The sequence below is a fragment of the Bufo bufo genome, chromosome 6, assembly GCF_905171765.1.
Source record: "Bufo bufo chromosome 6, aBufBuf1.1, whole genome shotgun sequence".
Taxonomy (NCBI): Eukaryota; Metazoa; Chordata; class Amphibia; order Anura; family Bufonidae; genus Bufo; species Bufo bufo.
In genome coordinates, this window is record NC_053394.1 from 192,641,195 (window position 1) to 192,663,918 (window position 22,724).

Sequence of the window (22,724 nt, forward strand, 5' to 3'; positions counted from 1 at the left end):
CCTGGGGAAGGGCTAGGTGGATGCCCTTGGGGAACCCTGGCAGCAGAGTCTTCAAACAGCATAAGAGACTGCTGCATAACTTGAGGCTCAGACAGTTTCCCTGATATGCATGGGGGTGATGTGACAGACTGATGGGCTTGGTGTTCATGCGCCATCTGTGTGCTTTCTGCAGAAGACTGGGTGGGAGATAATGTGAACGTGCTGGATGCACTGTCGGCCACCCAATTGACTAATGCCTGTACCTGCTCAGGCCTTACCATCCTTAGAACGGCATTGGGCCCCACCAAATATCCCTGTAAATTCTGGCGGCTACTGGGACCTAAGGTAGTTGGTACACTAGGACGTGTGGCTGTGGCAGAACGGCCACGTCCTCTCCCAGCACCAGAGGGTCCACTAACACCACCACGACCATGTCCACGTCCGCGTCCCTTACTAGTTGTAAGATATCCTTTTTGGGATAGATTTAAAGTATGCCTGATATAGCAGAAACTACTTATTTATGAGAATGGCAAATTTGGGAATAGTTTTTCAACCCAGAACAAAAACCATGCTTTTACGGTCACTACAAATAATTTGACCAGCTAAAACAGTACAGATTTGGTTGAATATAAATGTCAGGCCTATTTTTTACGCGCTGTGTGACAGATATACCTTTAATCACTGAACTAGACTTGTATCTGCACGGTAGCGTGTGTGTTAAGTTTTTCAGAATGACACTATCAGCACCTTGAATCTAAGATATCCTTTTTGGGATAGATTTAAAGTAGGCCTGATATAGCAGAAACTACTTATTTATGAGAATGGCAAATTTGGGAATAGTTTTTCAACCCAGAACAAAAACTGTGCTTTTACGGTCACTACAAATAATTTGACCAGCTAAAACAGTACAGATTTGGTTGAATATAAATGTCAGGCCTATTTTTTACGCGCTGTGTGACAGATATACCTTTAATCACAGAACTAGACTTGTATCTGCACGGTAGCGTGTGTGTTAAGTTTTTCAGAATGACACTATTAGCACCTTGAATCTAAGATATCCTTTTTGGGATAGATTTAAAGTAGGCCTGATATAACAGAAACTACTAATTTTGAGAATGGCAAATTTGGGAATAGTTTTTCAACCCAGAACAAAAACTGTGCTTTTACGGTCACTAAATATAACTTGACCAGCTAAAACAGTACAGATTTGGTTGAATATAAATGTCAGGCCTATTTTTTAGGCGCTGGGTGACAGGCTCAACTTGCCCCTGATGTAGTATATGGCCAAAAAATAACCACACTATTGATGGTTAAATGCACTTGGGTGACACAGGCTCAGCCTGCACCTGATGTAGTATATGGCCAAAAAATAACCACACTGTTGATGGTTAAATGCACTTGGGTGACACAGGCTCAGCCTGCACCTGATGTAGTATATGGCCAAAAAATAACCACACTGTTGATGGTTAAATGCACTTGGGTGACACAGGCTCAGCCTGCACCTGATGTAGTATATGGCCAAAAAATTTCCACACTGTTGATGGTTAAATGCACTTGGGTGACACAGGCTCAGCCTGCACCTGATGTAGTATATGGCCAAAAGATAACCACACTGTTGATGGTTAAATGCACTTGGGTGACACAGGCTCAGCCTGCACCTGATGTAGTATATGGCCCAAAAATTTCCACACTGTTGATGGTTAAATGCACTTGGGTGACACAGGCTCAGCCTGCACCTGATGTAGGATATAGCACAAAATAACCACACTATTGATGGTTAAATGCACTTGGTGATAGCTTGTGCTGGCGCACCACAAGCCACAAAATGGCCGCCGATCACCCCAGAAAAAAGTGATATAAAAACGCTCTGGGCAGCCTAAAAAAAGTGAGCAATTGAATATCAGCACTTCAATGATCCACAGCTGGAGATCGATCACTGAATTAAGTCTTTTGGAGGAGTTAATCTGCCTAATCTCGCCCTAACGTCGCAGCAGTAACTTCTCCCTATGCTTGAATCAGCAGAGTGACGTGCAGCGCTACGTGACCCAAGCTTATATAGAGGCTGGGTCACATGCTGCACTGGCCAATCACAGCCATGCCAATAGTAGGCAAGGCTGTGATGGCCTCTTGGGGCAAGTAGTATGACGCTTGTTGATTGGCTGCTTTGCAGCCTTTCAAAAAGCGCCAAGAAAGCGCCGAACACCGAACCCGAACCCGGACTTTTACGAAAATGTTCGGGTTCGAGTCCGTGTCACGGACACCCCAAAATTCGGTACGAACCCGAACTATACAGTTCGGGTTCGCTCATCCCTACTTACCACACATTAGGGCCCCTAGAAAGCCAGGGCAGTATAACTACCACACAAGTGACCCCATTTTGGAAAGAAGACACCCCAAGGTATTTCGTGATGGGTATAGTGAGTTCATGGAAGTTTTTATTTTTTGTCACAAGTTAGTGGAATATGAGACTTTGTAAGAAAAAAAAAATAATCATCATTTTCCGCTAACTTGTGACAAAAAATAAAAAGTTCTATGAACTCACTATGCCCATCATCGAATACCTTAGGGTGTCTACTTTCCGAAATGGGGTCATTTGTGGGGTTTTTCTACTGTCTGGGCATTGTAGAACCTCAGGAAACATGACAGGTGCTCAGAAAGTCAGAGCTGCTTCAAAAAGCGGAAATTCACATTTTTTTACCATAGTTTGTAAACGCTATAACTTTTACCCAAACCATTATTTTTTTACCCAAACATTTTTTTTTTTTTATCAAAGACATGTAGAACAATACATTTAGAGAAAAATTTATATATGGATGTCGTTTTTTTGAAAAATTTTACAACTGAAAGTGAAAAATGTCATTTTTTTGCAAAAATTTTGTTAAATTTCGATTAATAACAAAAAAAGTAAAAATGTCAGCAGCAATGAAATACCACCAAATGAAAGCTCTATTAGTGAGAAGAAAAGGAGGTAAAATTCATTTGGGTGGTAAGTTGCATGACCGAGCAATAAATGGCGAAAGTAGTGTAGTGCAGAAGTGTAAAAAGTGGCCTGGTCATTAAGGGTGTTTAAGGTAGGGGAGCTGAGGTGGTTAAATTGATTTTTCGAATGGGGAGATGGTTAAAAAAACACTGGCTCCCTCCCCTTTGTTTGAATCCACGCCATGGTCACTGCGTCTGCGCCGTGCAATTTACTCTCACACCCGATATGAGTGCTATTTTCTGTAGTTCTCTCTTCTCATCAGTTTAAACCTGTTACGTCCCCATTCTGGGGTCCATTTATTAAATGGATTTTTCGAACGGGGAGATGGTTAAAAAAATGCTGGCTCCCTCCTCTTTGTTTGAATCCACGCCACGGTCACTGCGTCTGCGCCGTTCAATTTACTGTCACACCCGATATGAGTGGTATTTTCTGTAGTTCTCTCTTCTCATCAGTTTAATCCCTGTTACGTCCCCAATCTGGGGTCCATTTATTAAATTGATTTTTCGAACGGGGAGATGGTTAAAAAAACGATGGCTCCCTCCCCTTTGTTTGAATTTAAGCCACAGTCACTGCGTCTGCGCCGTGCAATTTACTCTCACACCCGATATGAGTGGTATTTTCTGTAGTTCTCTCTTCTCATCAGTTTAATCCCTGTTACGTCCCCAATCTGGGGTCCATTTATTAAATAGATTTTTCGAACGGGGAGATGGTTAAAAATAACGCTGGCTCCGTCCCCTTTGTTTGAATTTACGCCACGGTCTTACTGTCACACCCGATATGAGTGGTATTTTCTGTAGTTCTCTCTTCTCATCAGTTTAATCCCTGTTACGTCCCCAATCTGGGGTCCATTTATTAAATTGATTTTTCGAACGGGGAGATGGTTAAAAAAAAATGCTGGCTCCCTCCCCTTTGTTTGAATTTACGCCACGGTCACTGCGTCTGCACCGTGCAATTTACTGTCACACCCGATATGAGTGGTATTTTCTGTAGTTCTCTCTTCTCATCAGTTTAATCCCTGTTACGTCCCCAATCTGGGGTCCATTTATTAAATTGATTTTTCGAACGGGGAGATGGTAAAAAAAACGCTGGCTCCCTCTCCTTTGTTTGAATTTACGCCACGGTCTTACTGTCACACCCGATATGAGTGGTATTTTCTGTAGTTCTCTCTTCTCATCAGTTTAATCCCTGTTACGTCCCCATTCTGCGGTCCATTTATTAAATGGATTTTTCGAACGGGGAGATGGTTAAAAAAACGCTGGCTCCCTCCCCTTTGTTTGAATTTACGCCACGGTCTTACTGTCACACCCGATATGAGTGGTATTTTCTGTAGTTCTCTCTTCTCATCAGTTTAATCCCTGTTACGTCCCCAATCTGGGGTCCATTTATTAAATTGATTTTTCAAACGGGGAGATGGTTAAAAAAAACTCTGGCTCCCTCCCCTTTGTTTGAATTTACGCCACGGTCTTACTGTCACACCCGATATGAGTGGTATTTTCTGTAGTTCTCTCTTCTCATCAGTTTAATCCCTGTTACGTCCCCAATCTGGGGTCCATTTATTAAATAGATTTTTCGAACGGGGAGATGGTTAAAAAAAACGCTGGCTCCCTCCCCTTTGTTTGAATTTACGCCACGGTCACTGCGTCTGCGCCGTGCAATTTACTGTCACACCCGATATGAGTGCTATTTTCTGTAGTACTATTCTCATCAGTTTAATCCCTGTTACGTCCCATATCAGGGTGGGATTGCCTTTTGTGAAAATAAATTTAGGCCGGGTACCTTCGACTGCCTTCACAGTGACAGACCAAACTCTGATACACCAAACTGAATTGATTTCAGGAACCGAGGGATGAAAAAACACAGCTTGGTCGGTCCTCTTACTCCCAAGTTGGGGCACTGCGCGTGCACGGAGCAATGTGCTGTGACACCCTATATGAGTGGTGTCTTAACTAGTACTATTCCTATCAGTTTAATCCCTGCTACGTTCCCTATCCGGGGACGTGTGTCGAATTGATTAACCATTGTCGAATTAACGAACCATTACGACATCCTGGAATAATTTAGTTCTGAGCTTTGTACTTGCTTTGTATTGGAATTGATGGGGATTTTTTAAATTGTCTGCATTATTTCTAATAAACTATTAAGAGACTTTATTATGATTTTTTTATTTTATGTATTAAAAACCCACCCATACAACTTAAAAAAAAAGAATAATAATAATTTTTTTTTTTTCTATGAAAAATTATCCAGCCGATCGCTTTTGGTCTGATCATAATGAAGCAACGGCCTTATCATCTGGGGTGTGGCAACATTGCCAACACACTCAGAGGTGATGATCGCTTCATTGTGATACGCAAGCCCCTTCACCACGTAACGATCACGAAGGGGAATTGACACTTGTATGGGCCTTTTTTTTTTGTTTTGTTTTTGCAGCCACAGTGCAGCACCAGAGGCCAGAAAAATTAGGCATGTACACATGCCTGAAAAATAATGTTATTGTTGCAGCCGCTGTTGTAGCAGCGGCCAGAAAAATTAATGTTTTCAAGGCAGAAAGGTGACTAAAACATTGCGGCTTGAACCCTAGTTGGTGGCGGAGAATTCACGAAAGTCATCCGGTATGCAGACATTAAATACAGCAGCGTGTGGACCATTTTGAGGCCAAGGCATGTCATCAGGCCTTTTGTTAGTCAAACGTGTCCCCCACTGTCAGTCCCTTCGGGATCCATGCCTCATTCATCTTAATGAAGGTGAGGTAATCTACACTTTTTTGACCGAGGCGACTTCTTTTGTCAGTGACAATGCCTCCTGCTGCACTGAAGGTTCTTTCTGACAGAACACTTGAAGCGGGGCAGGCCAGAAGTTCTATCGCAAACTGGGATAGCTCAGGCCACAGTTCAAGCCTGCACACCCAGTAGTCAAGGGGTTTATCGCTCCTCAGAGTGTCGATATCTGCAGTTAAGGCGAGGTAGTCTTCTACCTGTCGGTCGAGTTGTTCTCTAAGGCTGGATCCCGAAGGGCTGTGGCGATGTGTAGGACTGAAAAAGCTCTGCATGTCCTCCATCAACAACACATCTGTAAAGCGTCCTGTCCTTGCCGCCGTGGTCGTGGTAGGAGGAGGATTACTTTCACCTCTTCCCCTATTAGATTCCCGTTGTGCTGTGACATCCCCCTTGTAAGCTGTGTAAAGCATATTTTTCAGTTTTGTTTTGAACTGCTGCATCCTTTCTGACTTTCGGTAAGTTGGTAAAATTTCCGCCACTTTCTGCTTATACGGGGGTCTAGTAGCGTGGCCACCCAGTACAGGTCGTTCTCCTTCATCCTTTTTATACGAGGGTCCCTCAACAGACATGACAGCATGAAAGACCCCATTTGCACAAGGTTGGATGCCGAGCTACTCATTTCCCGTTCCTCGTCCTCACAGATGTTATTGACGGTCTGTACTTCACCCCAGCCACGTACAACACCACGGGTCCCAGATAGGTGACAACAACGAGCACCCTGGGATGCCTGCTGTGGTTGGTCTTCCTCCTCCTCAAAGCCACATTTCTCCTCTGACTCCTCTTCCTCATACTCCTCTTGCAGCGTTGCCGCAGGTCCGGCAAGCGATGATGAGAAGGCTGTTTCTGGTGGTGATGGTGACCACAACTCTTCCTCTTCCTCTTCACGCTCATCTACAGCCTGATCCAGCACTCTTCGCAGGGCACGCTCCAGGAAGAAAACAAATGGGATGAGGTCGCTGATGGTGCCTTCGGTGCGACTGACTAGGTTTGTCACCTCCTCAAAAGGATGCATGAGCCTACAGGCATTGCGCATGAGCATCCAATAACGTGGCAAAAAAATTCCCAGCTCCGCAGAGGCTGTCCTAGCACCCCGGTCATACAAATACTCGTTGACGGCTTTTTCTTGTTGGAGCAGGCGGTCAAACATTAGGAGTGTTGAATTCCAACATGTCGGGCTGTCGCAAATCAAGTGCCTCACTGGCATGTTGTTTCGGCGCTGAATGTCTGAAAAGTGCGCCATGGCCTGAAATGGCCACACACCTTCCTGGCCTGCTTGAGGATGTCCTGTAAGCCTGGGTACTTAGACACAAAGCGTTGTACGATGAGATTCAACACATGTGTCATGCACGGCACATGTGACAACTTGCCCAAATTCAATGCCGCCAACAAATTGCTTCCATTGTCACACACCACTTTGCCGATCTCCAGTTGGTGCGGGGTCAGCCACTGATCCACCTGTGCGTTCAGGGCGGACAGGAGTGCTGGTCCGGTGTGGCTCTCTGCTTTCAGGCAAGTCAACCCCAAGACAGCGTGACACTGTCGTATCCGGGATGTGGAATAGCCCCTGGGGAGCTGGGGCGATTCAGTTGATGTGCAGCCAGACACCACAGCAGAAGAGGAGTCAGCGGAAGAGGTTATGGAAGAGGATGGAGTAGGAGGAGTAGAGGAGGTGGCAGTAGGCCTGCCTGCAAGTCGTGGCGGTGTCACCAACTCCGCTGCAGAGCCACGCATTCCATGCTTGTCAGCCGTCAGCAGGTTGACCCAATGCGCAGTGTAGGTGATATACCTGCCCTGACCGTGCTTTGCAGACCAGGTATCAGTGGTCAGGTGGACCCTTGCCCCAATACTGTATGCCAGAGATGCCATGACTTCCTTTTCAATCACTGAGTAGAGGTTTGGGATTGCCTTTTTTGAAAAAAAAATTTGTCCGGGTACCTTCCACTGTGGTGTCCCAGTAGCGACAAATTTTTTGAAGGCCTCAGACTCAACCAGCTGGTATGGTAAAAGCTGGCGGGCTAAGAGTTCCATCAAGCCAGCTGTCAGACGCCGGGCAAGGGGGTGACTCTGTGACATTGGCTTCCTACGCTCAAACATTTCCTTTACAGACACCTGACTGTGGGCAGATGAGATGGAACTGCTGAAGGTGAGAGGCTGAGAGGCGGAGTGGCGGGTGGTTGAGAGGGGACAAGGAGGACAGCAGTGGTTGACATGGCTGAAGATGCTGGACCAGGAGGAGGATGGTGGCTTTGAGCTTGTGTGCTGCTTCTACTTGTCATCATGTGTTGATCCCATAGGCGTTTGTGATGTGCGATCATGTGCCTTCGCAAAGCAGTTGTACCTAGGTGGGTGTTGGATTTCCCACGACTCAGTTTCTTTTGGCACAGGTTGCAAATGGCATCGCTGTTGTCAGAGGCAGACACACAAAAAAAATGCCACACTGCTGAGCTTTGCAATGACGGGATTCTGGTTGGGGCAACAGCATGCGTTGATTGGCGTGCTGTCTGGCTGACCCCGGGTGCCGATACATGCTGTCTGACTGTGCCACTAGCTCCTTGCAACAACCTCCCCCTGCTTACAACTCGTCTCCTCCTCCTCTCTGTCTCCCCTTCTGAACTTTCCCCCTCTTCTTCTTCTCTTCGAGCAGGCACCCACGTAGCATCCACGGACACATCGTCATCATCAACCACTTCACTTGTATCTGTAACCTCAGCAAAGGAAGCAGCAGCGGGTACAACATCATCATCATCATCACACTGTACGTCCATGTGTGTAATGCTGCCTGACTGAGACATATCCCTGTTATCTCCATCCTCTGGCAATAATGGTTGCGCATCACTAATTTCATCCAACTGATGTGTAAATAACTCCTCTGGGGGATCAAGTGAAGAGGCTGTGGTGGCTGTGGTGGTAGTGGTAGTGGTGGCGGCGGGCGGGAGAATGGTAACTTGAGAGCAGGTGACCAAAGCTGAGCTGGAGGAGGATGGTGCATCAAGGTTCTTAGCGGAAGTTGTTGAAGATTGGGTGTCCTGTGTAAGCCAGTCAACTATTTTCTCAGAATTTTTTGGGTTCAGGGTACGTGGCCTCTGAACACTGGGCCTTATTCCAGGGCCAGTGGAAATCACAGCACCACGAACACGACGGCCCCTGCGGCGTGGCCTGCCTCTGCCTGTCATTTTTTATTAGATAAGTGTTACTATGCGTGCAAGGTACTGTGCCACCCTATACAGGGAGTGCAGAATTATTAGGCAAGTTGTATTTTTGAGGATTAATTTTATTATTGAACAACAACCATGTTCTCAATGAACCCAAAAAACTCATTAATATCAAAGCTGAATATTTTTGGAAGTAGTTTTTAGTTTGTTTTTAGTTTTAGCTATTTTAGGGGGATATCTGTGTGTGCAGGTGTCTATTACTGTGCATAATTATTAGGCAACTTAACAAAAAACAAATATATACCCATTTCAATTATTTATTTTTACCAGTGAAACCAATATAACATCTCAACATTCACAAATATACATTTCTGACATTCAAAAACAAAACAAAAACAAATCAGTGACCAATATAGCCACCTTTCTTTGCAAGGACACTCAAAAGCCTGCCATCCATGGATTCTGTCAGTGTTTTGACCTTTTCACCATCAACATTGCGTGCAGCAGCAACCACAGCCTCCCAGACACTGTTCAGAGAGGTGTACTGTTTTCCCTCCTTGTAAATCTCACATTTGATGATGGACCACAGGTTCTCAATGGGGTTGAGATCAGGTGAACAAGGAGGCCATGTCATTAGATTTTCTTCTTTTATACCCTTTCTTGCCAGCCACACTGTGGAGTACTTGGACGCGTGTGATGGAGCATTGTGCTGCATGAAAATCATGTTTTTCTTGAAGGATGCAGACTTCTTCCTGTACCACTGCTTGAAGAAGGTGTCTTCCAGAAACTGGCAGTAGGACTGGGAGTTGAGCTTGACTCCATCCTCAACCCGAAAAGGCCCCACAAGCTCATCTTTGATGATACCAGCCCAAACCAGTACTCCACCTCCACCTTGCTGGCTTCTGAGTCGGACTGGAGCTCTCTGCCCTTTACCAATCCAGCCACGGGCCCATCCATCTGGCCCATCAAGACTCACTCTCATTTCATCAGTCCATAAAACCTTAGAAAAATCAGTCTTGACGTTTCAGCTTGTGTGTCTTGTTCAGTGGTGGTCGTCTTTCAGCCTTTCTTACCTTGGCCATGTCTCTGAGTATTGCACACCTTGTGCTTTTGGGCACTCCAGTGATGTTGTAGCTCTGAAATATGGCCAAACTGGTGGCAAGTGGCATCTTGGCAGCTGCACGCTTGACTTTTCTCAGTTCATGGGCAGTTATTTTGCGCCTTGGTTTTTCCACACGCTTCTTGCGACCCTGTTGACTATTTTGAATGAAACGCTTGATTGTTCGATGATCACGCTTCAGAAGCTTTGCAATTTTAAGAGTGCTGCATCCCTCTGCAAGATATCTCACTATTTTTGACTTTTCTGAGCCTGTCAAGTCCTTCTTTTGACCCATTTTGCCAAAGGAAAGGAAGTTGCCTAATAATTATGCACACCTTATATAGGGTGTTGATGTCATTAGACCACACCCCTTCTCATTACAGAGATGCACATCACCTAATATGCTTAATTGGTAGTAGGCTTTCGAGCCTATACAGCTTGGAGTAAGACAACATGCATAAAGAGGATGATGTGGTCAAAATACTCATTTGCCTAATAATTCTGCACGCAGTGTATAAGTGGTGGGCAGTGGGCACAGTACAGTCTGTGTGGGCCTGACACACACTGGCTTGCAACTGTAATTATATCACAGAAAAATATTAAATATAATTTTTTTTTATCTGCAAGGTATTTGTGAGTGAGTGACACCCTGTAACGGTATAAGTGGAGGCCTAGCCACTAGCTAGTGGCCACAATACAGTCTGTGTGGGCCTGACACACACGGGCTTGCAAATGTGATTAGATCACAGAAAAATATTAAATAGAATTTTTTTTTATCTGCGAGGTATTTGTGAGTGAGTGACACCCTGTAACGGTATAAGTGGAGGCCTAGCCACTAGCCAGTGGCCACAATACAGTCTGTGTGGGCCTGACACACACTGGCTTGCAAATGTGATTAGATCACAGAAAAATATTAAATATAATTTTTTTTATCTGAAAGGTATTTGAGTGAGTGACACTCTGTAACGGTATAAGTGGAGGCCTAGCCAGTGGCCACAATACAGTCTGTGTGGGCCTGACACACATTGGCTTGCAAATGTAATCACATTTGATCGCAGAAAAATATTAAATAGATTTTTTATCTGAAAGGTATTTGAGTGAGTGACACCCGGTAACGGTATAAGTGGAGGCCTAGCCAGTGGCCACAATACAGTCTGTGTGGGCCTGACACACACGGGCTTGCAACTGTGATTATATAACAGAAAAATATCAAATATAATTTTTTTTTATCTGCGAGGTATTTGTGAGTGAGTTAGACCCTGTAACGGTATAAGTGGAGGCCTAGCCACTAGCCAGTGGCCACAATACAGTCTGGGTGGGCCTGACACACACTGGCTTGCAACTGTGATTAGATCACAGAAAAAGATTAAATAGAATTTTTTTTATCTGCAAGGTATTTTCTGTCACACTTTGTATGAATGGTGTGCACACAGTACTGTCTGTGACTGAGCCTGCAGCCTCTCACACACGGGCAGGCAACTGCAATATATATATATATATATATATATATATAAATAAATAAAAAATCTGACTGATGTACCAGCCCTGAAAAGGGCTTTTTTGGGTGCTGTCAGGACGCTATCCTTACAGCAGATGAGTCTGTGGACACAGAACACTGCCCTAGCTAACGTTTTCCCTATTGAATCAGCAGCAGCAGCACTGTCCCTCCTCTCACTGAGAATGCAGCTTCTGAATGAATCTAAAATGGATGCTGTCCAGAAGGTGGGAGGGTCTGGGAGGGAGGGTCTGCTGCTGATTGGCTGGAATGTGTCTGCTGACTGTGAGGTACAGGGTCAAAGTTTACTCAATGACGATGTATAGGGGGAGGACCGAACATTGCATATGTTCGCCCGCCGCGGCGAACGCGAACAAGCTATGTTCGCCGGGAACTATTCGCCGGCGAACTATTCGGGCCATCACTACTCCATGACAGGGGCACTATTTTGCCTTTTTGGCCTGGTTGACATCACCATTTATTTGACCCTTCTTCTGATCTGTCAGAAGGAAGGAAAAATGAGAGACACAACTGATCCTGTCTATGTAGCAGCTGTAAGGCCTGTATGACATGGTCCCTATTTTGCATCAGAATTGGCTTATGATTTGGTAGCCAAAAGCAGGAGTGGGTACAAAACACAGAAGACATGCAAATATTCCATTCACATGTCATCTCTGTTTTGGATACACTCCTGTTTTTTTTTGGCCTTAGCAATACTGATGGTTTACTGACCAAATGCTGACCGAGTGAAGGCGGATGCTCAACAGATAGGATCTGTTTTTTGGGTGTTGTTGTTCTGAAAGATCAGAGGAAGGGCAAAATAATCAGTGATGTCAACACAAACTTACTGCTGACACCCTCTTTTCTCTGTCAGGGGGGGGCACTACTTGTATCAGCGTTTAATAGTACAGGTTCTGTAGAAATATATGTAGAATCAGCTGACGGTGTAAAAGGAGTGCACTCTTTCACAGTATAGTAGGATCCTGGGCCTCTGCACGGTGCTTTATACCTGGTGCTAACATTGACCTGAAAGGCTGAGTTCACATTTGAGTTATTTGGGCAGTTTTGGCCCCATAACTGCCTAAATAAGTGAAGTGTGAAGTAAATCTAAGAGCGACGCCTGTCCCCTTCGTGTCATACTGACTCACAGTATTGTTTCACTACCACAGCAGACTCCCTATGCATGTTTTGTGCATGGCGCAGTGTTCTACACCACTATACATACTCTCTGCAGCCAGGAAATAGATTTATTTTTTTACGCGATTCATCACGAATAAATTCGGATCAAAACAAATCTTTTTGAAAAATTCGGCGAACCGACCAAATTGAATTTGAGAAATTCGCTCATCTCTGATATGAACAACTGATAGCTCTCCGTAAAAAATCACTAGCCTTTTTCCATAACCAGTGGAACTCTTGGGTCAAACAACATCGGTTCACTTGATGAGTACTAAAGAAACACAATGTTTTTGTTGGAGACCTTTTGTGAATGTTTTTCTTTTTTCTTTTACTGTTTAATATGGTGCATTGTTTTATAATTGATACTCATTTCTACTTAAATGTATGATATTCGTAGAGCTGACGATCTCTGATATATTATAATACCTGCTGTTTCCTTGCTCCATATGATTATTTTTGTCAATAAAAAGAAACATTTATGTTTAAAAAAAGATAGAAACTATAGATAAACTTTATCAAGAGATTTATATTATTTTTTGTGAACACAGTACTAGACACATCACAGCATGTAATAATAACTTTGCTATACCTTTACAAGTGGGATAATAGCTTTTAGATCATGATCTGATACCAGCACTTCAGCGTTGCCTCTGACACCTGCTGTGGCTAAACCACCACCTGGAACTTCTAGCTGGAATGTAATCCTCCGTGACACAGCAAGCCCTACAGAGACATTACTCACAAGGAAATCCAAAAGAGCAATAACTGGGGGGAACCTGAAAAGAGATGCAAGAGATATTAACATAGTGATTAAAAGAAAACAATACAGCAAAAAAATATAATTATAGAATAAACAGGCAGCATCTGCCATACAGAAATGCCAACTAGGTATGCTGACACCCATAGTTTGTGTTGTGTGGTTTGTTTTACCAAAATAATGCTTTAAAAAAATGTCTGACTTGTTGGCTGCTATAGCCAATTGTAGCTGTTTGGAGGTGTTTTAACAGTCTGGTGTAGCCTTCTGTAATCTGACTTCCAATCTAAAGCAATATACATGTAGTGTATTATTACAAAAAAACACGCAAAAAAACACATACATACCCTTCCCCCCCCACAAAAAAAACAATAGGGGTCATCTACAATTTGTTTCCTCCATAAGATGCCAGAGGATTTTCCCGATTTGCAGTCTGTACGTTTGGAGTGAAAACTATTCCAGCCCCTGACTGAAGTAGTTTTCACTCACGCTTTTATACCTGTTTATAGGCATAAAAATTTGTAAACGTGTGGGCTCGATGTCCTGGCACCTGCCTGACCGTGCCACACCCATATCACTCACTTACCACTCCTAAGTTACGAGAACAGCGTATAGACGCCTGTGCAACAAAAAATCCCAGGGAGGGAATCAACATCAGACCCATAGAAAAAAACCAAAAAAAGAATGACCCCAAAAATGCATATTAAAGGTGAAAAATGCAACTACAAAAAGCTTGTGTGTGCTGCACTTAATATTTAACAGTACATAGGTTTCCATGTACCATAAACTCAAAAATAAAAATAAAAATAAATAAAAATGGGATATTTTTAAAGGTATCCTAGACTCTAATTGTGAGAGGTACATACCTTTTGGGAATAAAAGGGTAAGTAACAATAACAAACCAATGTGCACAAACAGAATTGTAAAGAAAGCAATAAATGACAAAAAGAAAGCATTTAAATCACTAAAACAGGAGAGCAGCAAGGGAACATTGAAAAACTATAAGGAAAAAAAATAGAATATTTAAAAGACAAATAAAAGCAGACAAACTAGAGACAGAGAGATTCCTTGCCAAAGACAGTAAAATTAACCCTAAAATGTTTTTCAATTATATAAATGGTATGGATGAAAATAGAACACTCGCTGGGACCAGATAGCATACACCCCCGTATCCTAAGAGAATATACCCCTTAGTGACCAAGCCTGTTTGGGCCTTAATGACCAAGCCAGATTTTGGAAATCTGACATGTGTCACTTTAGCAGAGAATAACTTCGTAAAGGTTTTGCACATCAAAGTAATTCTGTTTTCTCATCACATATCGTACTCTCCTTAGGTGGTGAAATTATACTGATAAAATATGCGTATCTTTATTAAAAAAAACTTAAAATCTATGAAAATGTGTAAAAATTGGCATATTTTCCAATTTTCAACTGCAATATTTCACATACATACATAAATACTATTCAATATTTTTATCAGAAATATATTTCCACATCTTTACTTAATTTTGGCTGCACTTACAAAAAAACTTTTACTTTTTTTATTTAGGAGACTTACCATTTTAACATAAATTTAAAATTTTTTGAAGTACATATTTTTTCCTGCAACAAGCCAAGTTTACAGAGGCTTATAAGTGTCTTTACTGGAACTCTCTGCCTGAGGAGGTGGTGATGTTGAATTCACTAAAAGAGGGGCCTGGATATATTTCTGGAGTGTAATAACATTACAGGTTATAGTTACTAGAGAGGGGTCGTTGATCCAGGGAGTTATTCTGATTGCCTGATTGGAGTCGGGAAGAAATTTATTTTTCCCCCTAAAGTGAGGAAAATTGACTTCAACCTCAGTTGTTGTTTTTTTTTGCCCTCCTCTGGATCAATTTACAGGATAACAAGCTGAATTGGATGGACAGATGTCTTTTTTAGCCTTTGTAGGAATTAATGGAAGCAGCCAAAGAGCAGGGTGGAATGAACCTCTGAGTGTGGAATGAACCTCGAGGTGATAGTGGAGCTCTGTATTTTGGGAGCTGAGGAGTTCTGCCATACTGCATGGCTGAGAGCTGCATGAGAGCCGCCTGCTGGGAGTCAGGCGCCCTAAAGCCTGCTGTGGACTGAGAGGTGACGTGTTTTTGAGTTCTGTGGACTTTTGCTGTGTGAATTAACACAAGGACTCCTGCTGTGTGAATTAACACAAGGGCCCTGCCAAGTATTGTGTTTCTTTTCTGCCTTTTTGTGTGAATAAACACTGACTTTTGCTTTTCAACCGTGGTTTTGCCTCTGTATTGCGTCCGCTTACCCTGCCTACCAGAGCAAATCCCTACACCTTATAAACTATGTTCCCTTACGTCCCACCAGCAGCACAGATGGGGTTAACTGCCCCCCGTGGACTGGTAGGACCGGCGGAATTTTTAATGAGCCCAAAGAATAACCAATAGAAGAACTCCAGCTCCCTTAAAGGGAGGGGTTCACCCCCCAGCCCAGCGTGTTTTTTTCTGTCCTTTGGACAGGTGGACTGGCAAAGCTCTCCCTCTCTGGGAGTTTGGAGACCATTATTCCAGATTGGTCTCCTTTTTTTGTCCATTACATCTAGCGCTTTTTCTAACCTGCGCTTATTCTTTCATTCCCCCATTCAGCTGCTGAACTTAGCGATTTTTGGGGGCGATGTGTTACTGAGTTTTCCCCTCCTGGATGCCTCGGCTCGCTCAGACTTCGGCGTGGCATGGGCGCCGCCATGACCGGAAGTGACGCGCTGCCTGCTACGGCGTCACTTCCGGTCTTTCGGCTGATGTCGTTTTTTCTTTCTGCTTAAAGCAAACTAATTCCTGCCAGCCGGGGGGTTGTTTTTCAGGAGGGATGGGCGTTGTAAAGGCAGTTAAGATGTATTCCTTTACCACACTAATGTTTAAAGACGTACAGCTGTTACTCTGACTCCTGGGGGAGTGCTAGTAGCTGGGCCCCTCCCCTGGGTGGAGCTGTTCCCTTCTTAAGCTCCCTGACAGCTTCAGTCTGTCTCTGGCTCCGCTGCTTTAACAAGCTAGCTCCAGAGTCTCCTGTGTTCAGTGAAAGTTGTCTAATATCTGAATTCCATTCAGCCTCTATTTTTCAAAGTGCTTGACTTTTCTCCTCTGGTTCGTGCCGCTAATCAATGTCTTTTACTCCCTTAGTTTTTTAATTCACGGATGTTTTAATTTTCTTCTTTCGTTTCAGCTATGGCTTCTCCTAGAGAGTCAGACCAGCAACGGAAGTCTGCGGCCAAGAGGAAACACCTGGCCTGTTATGATTGCAACACGCCTCTTGACGAGAGTTGCCCCTATTCCAGGTGCGACAGCTGCCGTTCGGGCACCACTACAGAACCGTCTATGCAGGATATGTACCAGTGGGCTAAGACGTACGTAGACGACTCCATCAAGGGTGTCGTACGCCTTCTAAATGAGAGGTTACCGGTTCCCTCTCAGACTCTAATGGAAGTTGTCGCCCCCACTGACAGACTTATGCCCCTTTCTGTGGGGTCATCTTCCTCGGATGAGGAGGAATCAACTTCATGTTTCTTTCCACCCGAAAAGACACAGAAGCTACTAAAGTCCATCAGGTCGGGGGACCATGATGTCGACATAGGGGAGTCTTCCGATCCCGCCTGCCGGACTCAGCGGGTCTTTAAGGCAGATGAGACCCTTCTTTCTGTGATGCGCACAGAATGGAAAAAGCCAGAAAAAGGCCCAGTCCTCACCCGGAAATTTAAGTTAATGTTTCCGATGGCTAAACCCTTAGTGGAATCATGGGGTTCCATACCTAAGGTGGACATGGCGATAGCCAAACTGTCCAGGCGCACTCTGGTTCCTGCAGACTATGGGTCTAGTCTGCAGGACCCTCTAGATAGGAGGGCAGAGTGCACCCTAAAAAGGGGTTACTCGGCGGCCGCAGCTTCGGCCTCAACCTCCATTGCGGCCACAGAGGTCTCTTCTTTCCTTAGAGCCAGGCTGAACCAAATCCAAACGGATGTCGACCAGAGTGTCTCCCGAGACGACATCCTGGCCGCTTTCAAATCCGTCAATCTGGCCATGGATTTCCTGTGCGACACGTCCCAGCTACAGCTGAAATTGGCAGCCAAAACAATGGCTCTGGTGTCTGCTGCTAGGAGACCTCTGTGGCTAAAGCCCTGGAATGCCGACAATGCTTCCAAATATAACCTCTGTGGGCTTCCTTTCGAACCAAACCGCTTATTCGGTTCAGAATTAGACTCCATTATGGAGGGTCTCTCGGATAAAAAGGGAAAAAGTCTCCCCCAACAGCCCTTTCGGGGCAGGGGTAGACAAGCTCGCGGGGGCCGACCAGGACAGCAGGTTGGACGTAGAGACATTTCCAAGGGAGCCCTGGAGGAGGTACCGGCAGGGAAGAGGGGTCTAGGGATTTATTCTCCAGTAGTCCTGGTACCCAAAAAGACAGGAGATCTCCGGATGATCATAGATTTGAGATTCCTCAATCGTTTCGTAAGGAGAACCAGGTTCCGTATGGAAACCATAAGGTCAGTCAGCCACCTCCTCAGTCCTGGGGACGTGATGGCTACTCTGGACCTCAAGGATGCTTACCTCCACATCCCGATCTATCCCTCCTCACGGAAATTTCTCAGGATCGCGGTCCAGATTTCAGGAGTGCGCAGGCACTATCAATTTGCCGCCCTCCCCTTCGGAATCTCATCTGCCCCCCTTATCTTCACCAAGGTGGTACTATCGGTGGTAGCAGCTCTGAGACTCCAGGGACTGACCATTGTCCCTTACCTGGACGATTGGCTCCTTCTAGCCTTTTCAGTCCCTTTACTTTCCCATCATCTTCGTGTCGTAATTTCCTTTCTGCTCTGCTTAGGCTGGATTATCAACTGGCAGAAGTCGAACGTGAGCCCTTCAACTTCTATCCATTATCTAGCATTCGTAGTCGACTCTCTGGAGATGACGCCAGAAAGAGGAGCGCAGATTCAGGACCTGGCAAGGTTCCTTTACGTACCACGACGAGTCTCCATACGGACCCTCATGAAGATGTTGGGGCTCATGTCAGCGGCTGCGGATGCAGTCCCTTGGGCTTTATGGCACCTCTGACCTCTTCAGTCGGAGGTCTTAAACAAATGGAACGGCAGCCCGGCGGGGCTAGATTCCCTGTGCTCCCTATCCAACCAAACCCGGAATTCCCTCAGATGGTGTTTCCATCTACCAGCAGGGAAGTCTATGACCCAACCAGTTTGGCTCATATTGACTATGGACGCGTCCCTTGTAGGCTGGGGCGCCCATTTAGACTGATCCCCAGTTCGGGGATCTTGGTCTCCTCAGGAGCGGCATCTTTCCTCAAATCTCCGCGAGATGCGTGCTATCCGGCTAGCCCTCCTTCACTTCGCCCCTCAGATTCGGGGCAAAGCTGTGAAAGTCCAGTCAGACAACATGACTGCCGTGCTTTACATAAACAAGCAGGGAGGCACAAGATCCTTACCCCTTCTTTCAGAAATTGGGGTAATTCTACGGTGGGCAGAGCTGAACCTATCCCATCTATCTGCCACTCATATTCGAGGCTCCCTCAACTTCATTGCGGATCGCCTAAGTCGCGGCTTACCGACCATGGAGTGGTCACTGCACCCGGAGATCTTCAAGCAGCTAGTCCTCAAATGGGGTATGCCAGAAGTGGATCTTATGGCAACCAGGGTCAATGCGAAGGTACAGAGGTTCTGTTCCCTAAACAGGGAGGACAACCCCCTGGCGATAGATGCTCTGACAATACCGTGGAGGTTCAGGCTGGCTTACATCTTCCCTCCCTTTTCCATGATTCCGAGGGTATTGATGAAAATCCGTCAGGATCAGGCCTCGGTAATAGTCATCATACCATTTTGGCCCAGGAGATCCTGGTTTACCCAGCTCATTCAGATGAGTCGGGGACAATATTGGAAACTCCCCCCGGAGCAGACCCTGGTGTCGTGGGACACGCATCTCTGCCCAGATCTGCACAGATTCAACCTGACACCCTGGAGGTTGATCAGTCCCTTCCCAGAGTGGATGGGCTCTCTGAGTCGGTCCTGAGAACTTTGTCGCATTCTAGAGCAGAGTCTACCAAAAAGGCCTACTCCAGGATCATGAGGATCTTCACCTCATGGTGTAGTTCCAACCAGGTGGCATCTGCAGATCCGCCCCTCTCTGCGATCTTACAATTCCTCCAGGATGGGTTGGAAAGAGGTCTCTCCCCTTCTACCCTGAAGGTCCAAGTTTTTGCCATCTCGGCCTGTCTCAACAGGCCATATTCTCGGGACCCGCTCATCAAATGCTTCCTTAAGGGAGCAGAAAGATTGAAGCCTACGATACTGAAACCCGTTCCCCAATGGGACTTATCAGTAGTTCTCAAGGGGTTAGCATCTCCCCCCTTTGAACCTTTGGAGGAGGCAAGCTTTAAATTTTTAACACTCAAGGTGGTCTTTCTTCTGGCTATTACCTCAGCCAAAAGAATTTCAGAGCTACAAGCTTTCTCCGCTTTACACCTATACATCATTTTCTTACAGGACAGAGTCCTTTTAAAATTTCTACCTTATTTTAGACCTAAGGTTCCAACTTTTCAAAATATTAGGTAATTTCTCTACCTGTATTATTCTCCGCCTCCTCCTCTGATGTTCCAGTCCGACATCCACTGGACATATCGAGATGCCTCCAGATCTATGTGGATAGATCCAGAGAATTCAGGATAGATGAGAACCTCTTCATCCTGTTTGCCGGTAAGTCTAAAGGCCGCAAGGCGTCTAAAACTACTATTAGTCGCTGGATCAAGGAAGCCATTAGGGAAGCTTTCACCTCCTAATCCTTAGATCCTCCGGAGTTTGTGAGGGCCCATTCTACTAGGGCCGTAGCTACCTCTGTCACGGAGTGAAGTTTTCTCCCCCTAGAGTTTATCTGTAAGGCGGCTTCCTGGAGCTCTGAATCAACCTTCATCTCTCATTATAGAATAGATGCTAAGGTAGCAGAGTTTTCGGCTTTTGGGCAGACAGTTCTTACTTCTGCCGGGCATGAGGACCCTCCCTAGGGGAATTGTTCTTGCTATCTCCCCATCTGTGCTGCTGGTGGGACGTAAGGGAATCGTTAATTTCTAACGATAATTTGTTTTCCCTTAGTCCCAACAGCAGCACACAAATTTTCCCGCCCTAAGTACCTTTTCTTGGTATAAACACGCTGGGCTGGAGGGTGAACCCCTCCCTTTAAGAGAGCTGGAGTTCTTCTATTGGTTATTCTTTGGGCTCATTAAAAATTCCGCCGGTCCTACCAGTCCACGGGGGGCAGTTAACCCCATCTGTGCTGCTGTTGGGACTAAGGGAAAACAAATTATCGTTAGAAATTAACGATTACTATGTTACATCAAAAATGCAGCAAAAGCAAAAACTCTCAACCCCCCCCCCCCCTCAAAAAAAATACAAAAAAAAAAACCTGTGTGCGACACCAGTCTTACACACATTAGTTTGGCTCTAGCAGAAAAAAAACACACCAGGAAAATAGCAGTAAAAATGCAGATGCCAAAAGAAACCACAAGTGCTTATTGTGGTGGTTTTTTAGCCAATCCTGCTTGCCTCGCTTCTGTAGCCCTCCTCTTCTAACCCGCACATCAACACATGGCCAGATACACTCCTTCAGCATTTAAGAACCAGGTATGTGCAGTGTGCGCTTGAAATGTACAGGTGCATCTCAATAAATTAGAATATCATTGAAAAGTTAATTTATTTTGTTATTCAATTCAAAAAGGGAAACTCATATGTTGATTCAAAAAATACAGAGCGATCTATTTCAAGTGTTTATTTCTTTTAATGTTGATGATTATGGCTTATAGCTAATGATAACCCAAAAGTCAGTATCTCATAAAATTAGAATATTATATAAGACCAATTAAAAAAATCATTTTTAATACAGAAATGTTGGCCTACTGAAAAGTATGTACAGTATATGCACAAAACACTTGGTTGGGCCTACTTTTGCATAAATTACTGCATCAGGTAGGGAGGCAATCAGCCTGTGGCACTGCTGAGGTATTATGCCAGGTTGCTCTGATAGCAGCCTTCAGCTCGTTTTCATTGTTGGGTTTGGTGCATCTCATCTTCCTCTTGACAATACCTCATAGATTCTCTATGGGGTTTAAGGGCATTCTAGTTTGCTTGCCAATAATGCATACTGATACCATGGTTATTAAACAAGGTATTGGTACTTTTGGCAGTGTGGGCAAGGGCCAAGTTCTTCTGGAAAATGAAATCAGCATCTCCATAAAGTTTGTCAGCAGAAGGAAGCATGCAGTGCAATTTCCTGGTGGATGGCTGCACTGACCTTGGACTTGATTTAACACATTGGACCAACACCAGCAGATGGCATGGCTCCCTAAAATATCATTGACTGTGGAAATATCACTCTACTCTTTCTCCAGACTCTGGGATCTTGATTTCTAAATTAAATCCCAAATTTACTTTCATCTGAAAACAGGACTCTGGACCACTAAGCAACATTCCAGTCCTTTTTCTCCTTAGACTGGGCAAGACATTTCTGACGTTCTCTCTGGGACATGAGTGGCTTGACACAAGCAATGCGACAGTTGAAGCCGTATGTCCTTGATACGTCTGTGTGTGGTGGCTTCAGTCACAGTCTACTCCTTGTGAATCTCCCCCAAATTCTTGAATAGCCTTTTCTTGACAATATTTTCAAGACAATACTTTATACCTGTTGCTTGTGCACTTTTTCCTACCACACTTTTTCCTTCCACTCAAGCTTCCATAAATATGCTTTGATACAGCACTCTGTGAACAGCCAGATTCTTTAGCAATCACCTTTTGTGGCTTACCCTCCTTGTGTCAATGTCAGCAGTGGTGTATCTATCACGAGACAAACAAGGCATTTTCCTAGGGCGGCACTTGCCAATAGGGGGGCAAAATGCCTTGTTTGCCCCTTGTCCCATCTGTCTTATACGCCAGTATACTCAGAAGATCCGATGGTATATTCTAACCCCCAGGGTGACAGGGATGCTTGCCTGGGGGTTAGAATATACAGGGCCACGCCACTCACAGGAGTACATTTATAAACTGTATTTAGTAACTTTAACTTTAATCATTGCAGATCTCTTTACTTGGATACCTTACTCTGTCTTAGCCCCGGTAACAGCAGGCAGTGCGGGTGGCGCTCACTCACTGACGTCACGCGCCTGATCCTCCCACTAGGCGGCGCAGGCGCGTGACGTCAGTGAGTGAGCGCCGCCCGCACTGCCTGCTGTTACCGGAGCTAAGACAGAGTAAGGTATCCAAGTAAAGAGATCAGCAATGAT

General features: G+C 44.9%; 1 protein-coding gene across 1 annotated transcript in view; it reads right to left on the reverse strand.

Moving 5' to 3' along the window:
• LOC121005627 (transmembrane protein 132A-like) overlaps window positions 1-22,724 on the reverse strand; it is a 779,862-nt gene that overhangs the window by 297,654 nt on the left and 459,484 nt on the right. The window contains exon 6 of the mRNA XM_040438401.1: window positions 13,251-13,437. Within this exon, the coding sequence (XP_040294335.1) occupies window positions 13,251-13,437 (187 nt within the window). The remainder of the gene's footprint in view (window positions 1-13,250; window positions 13,438-22,724) is intronic.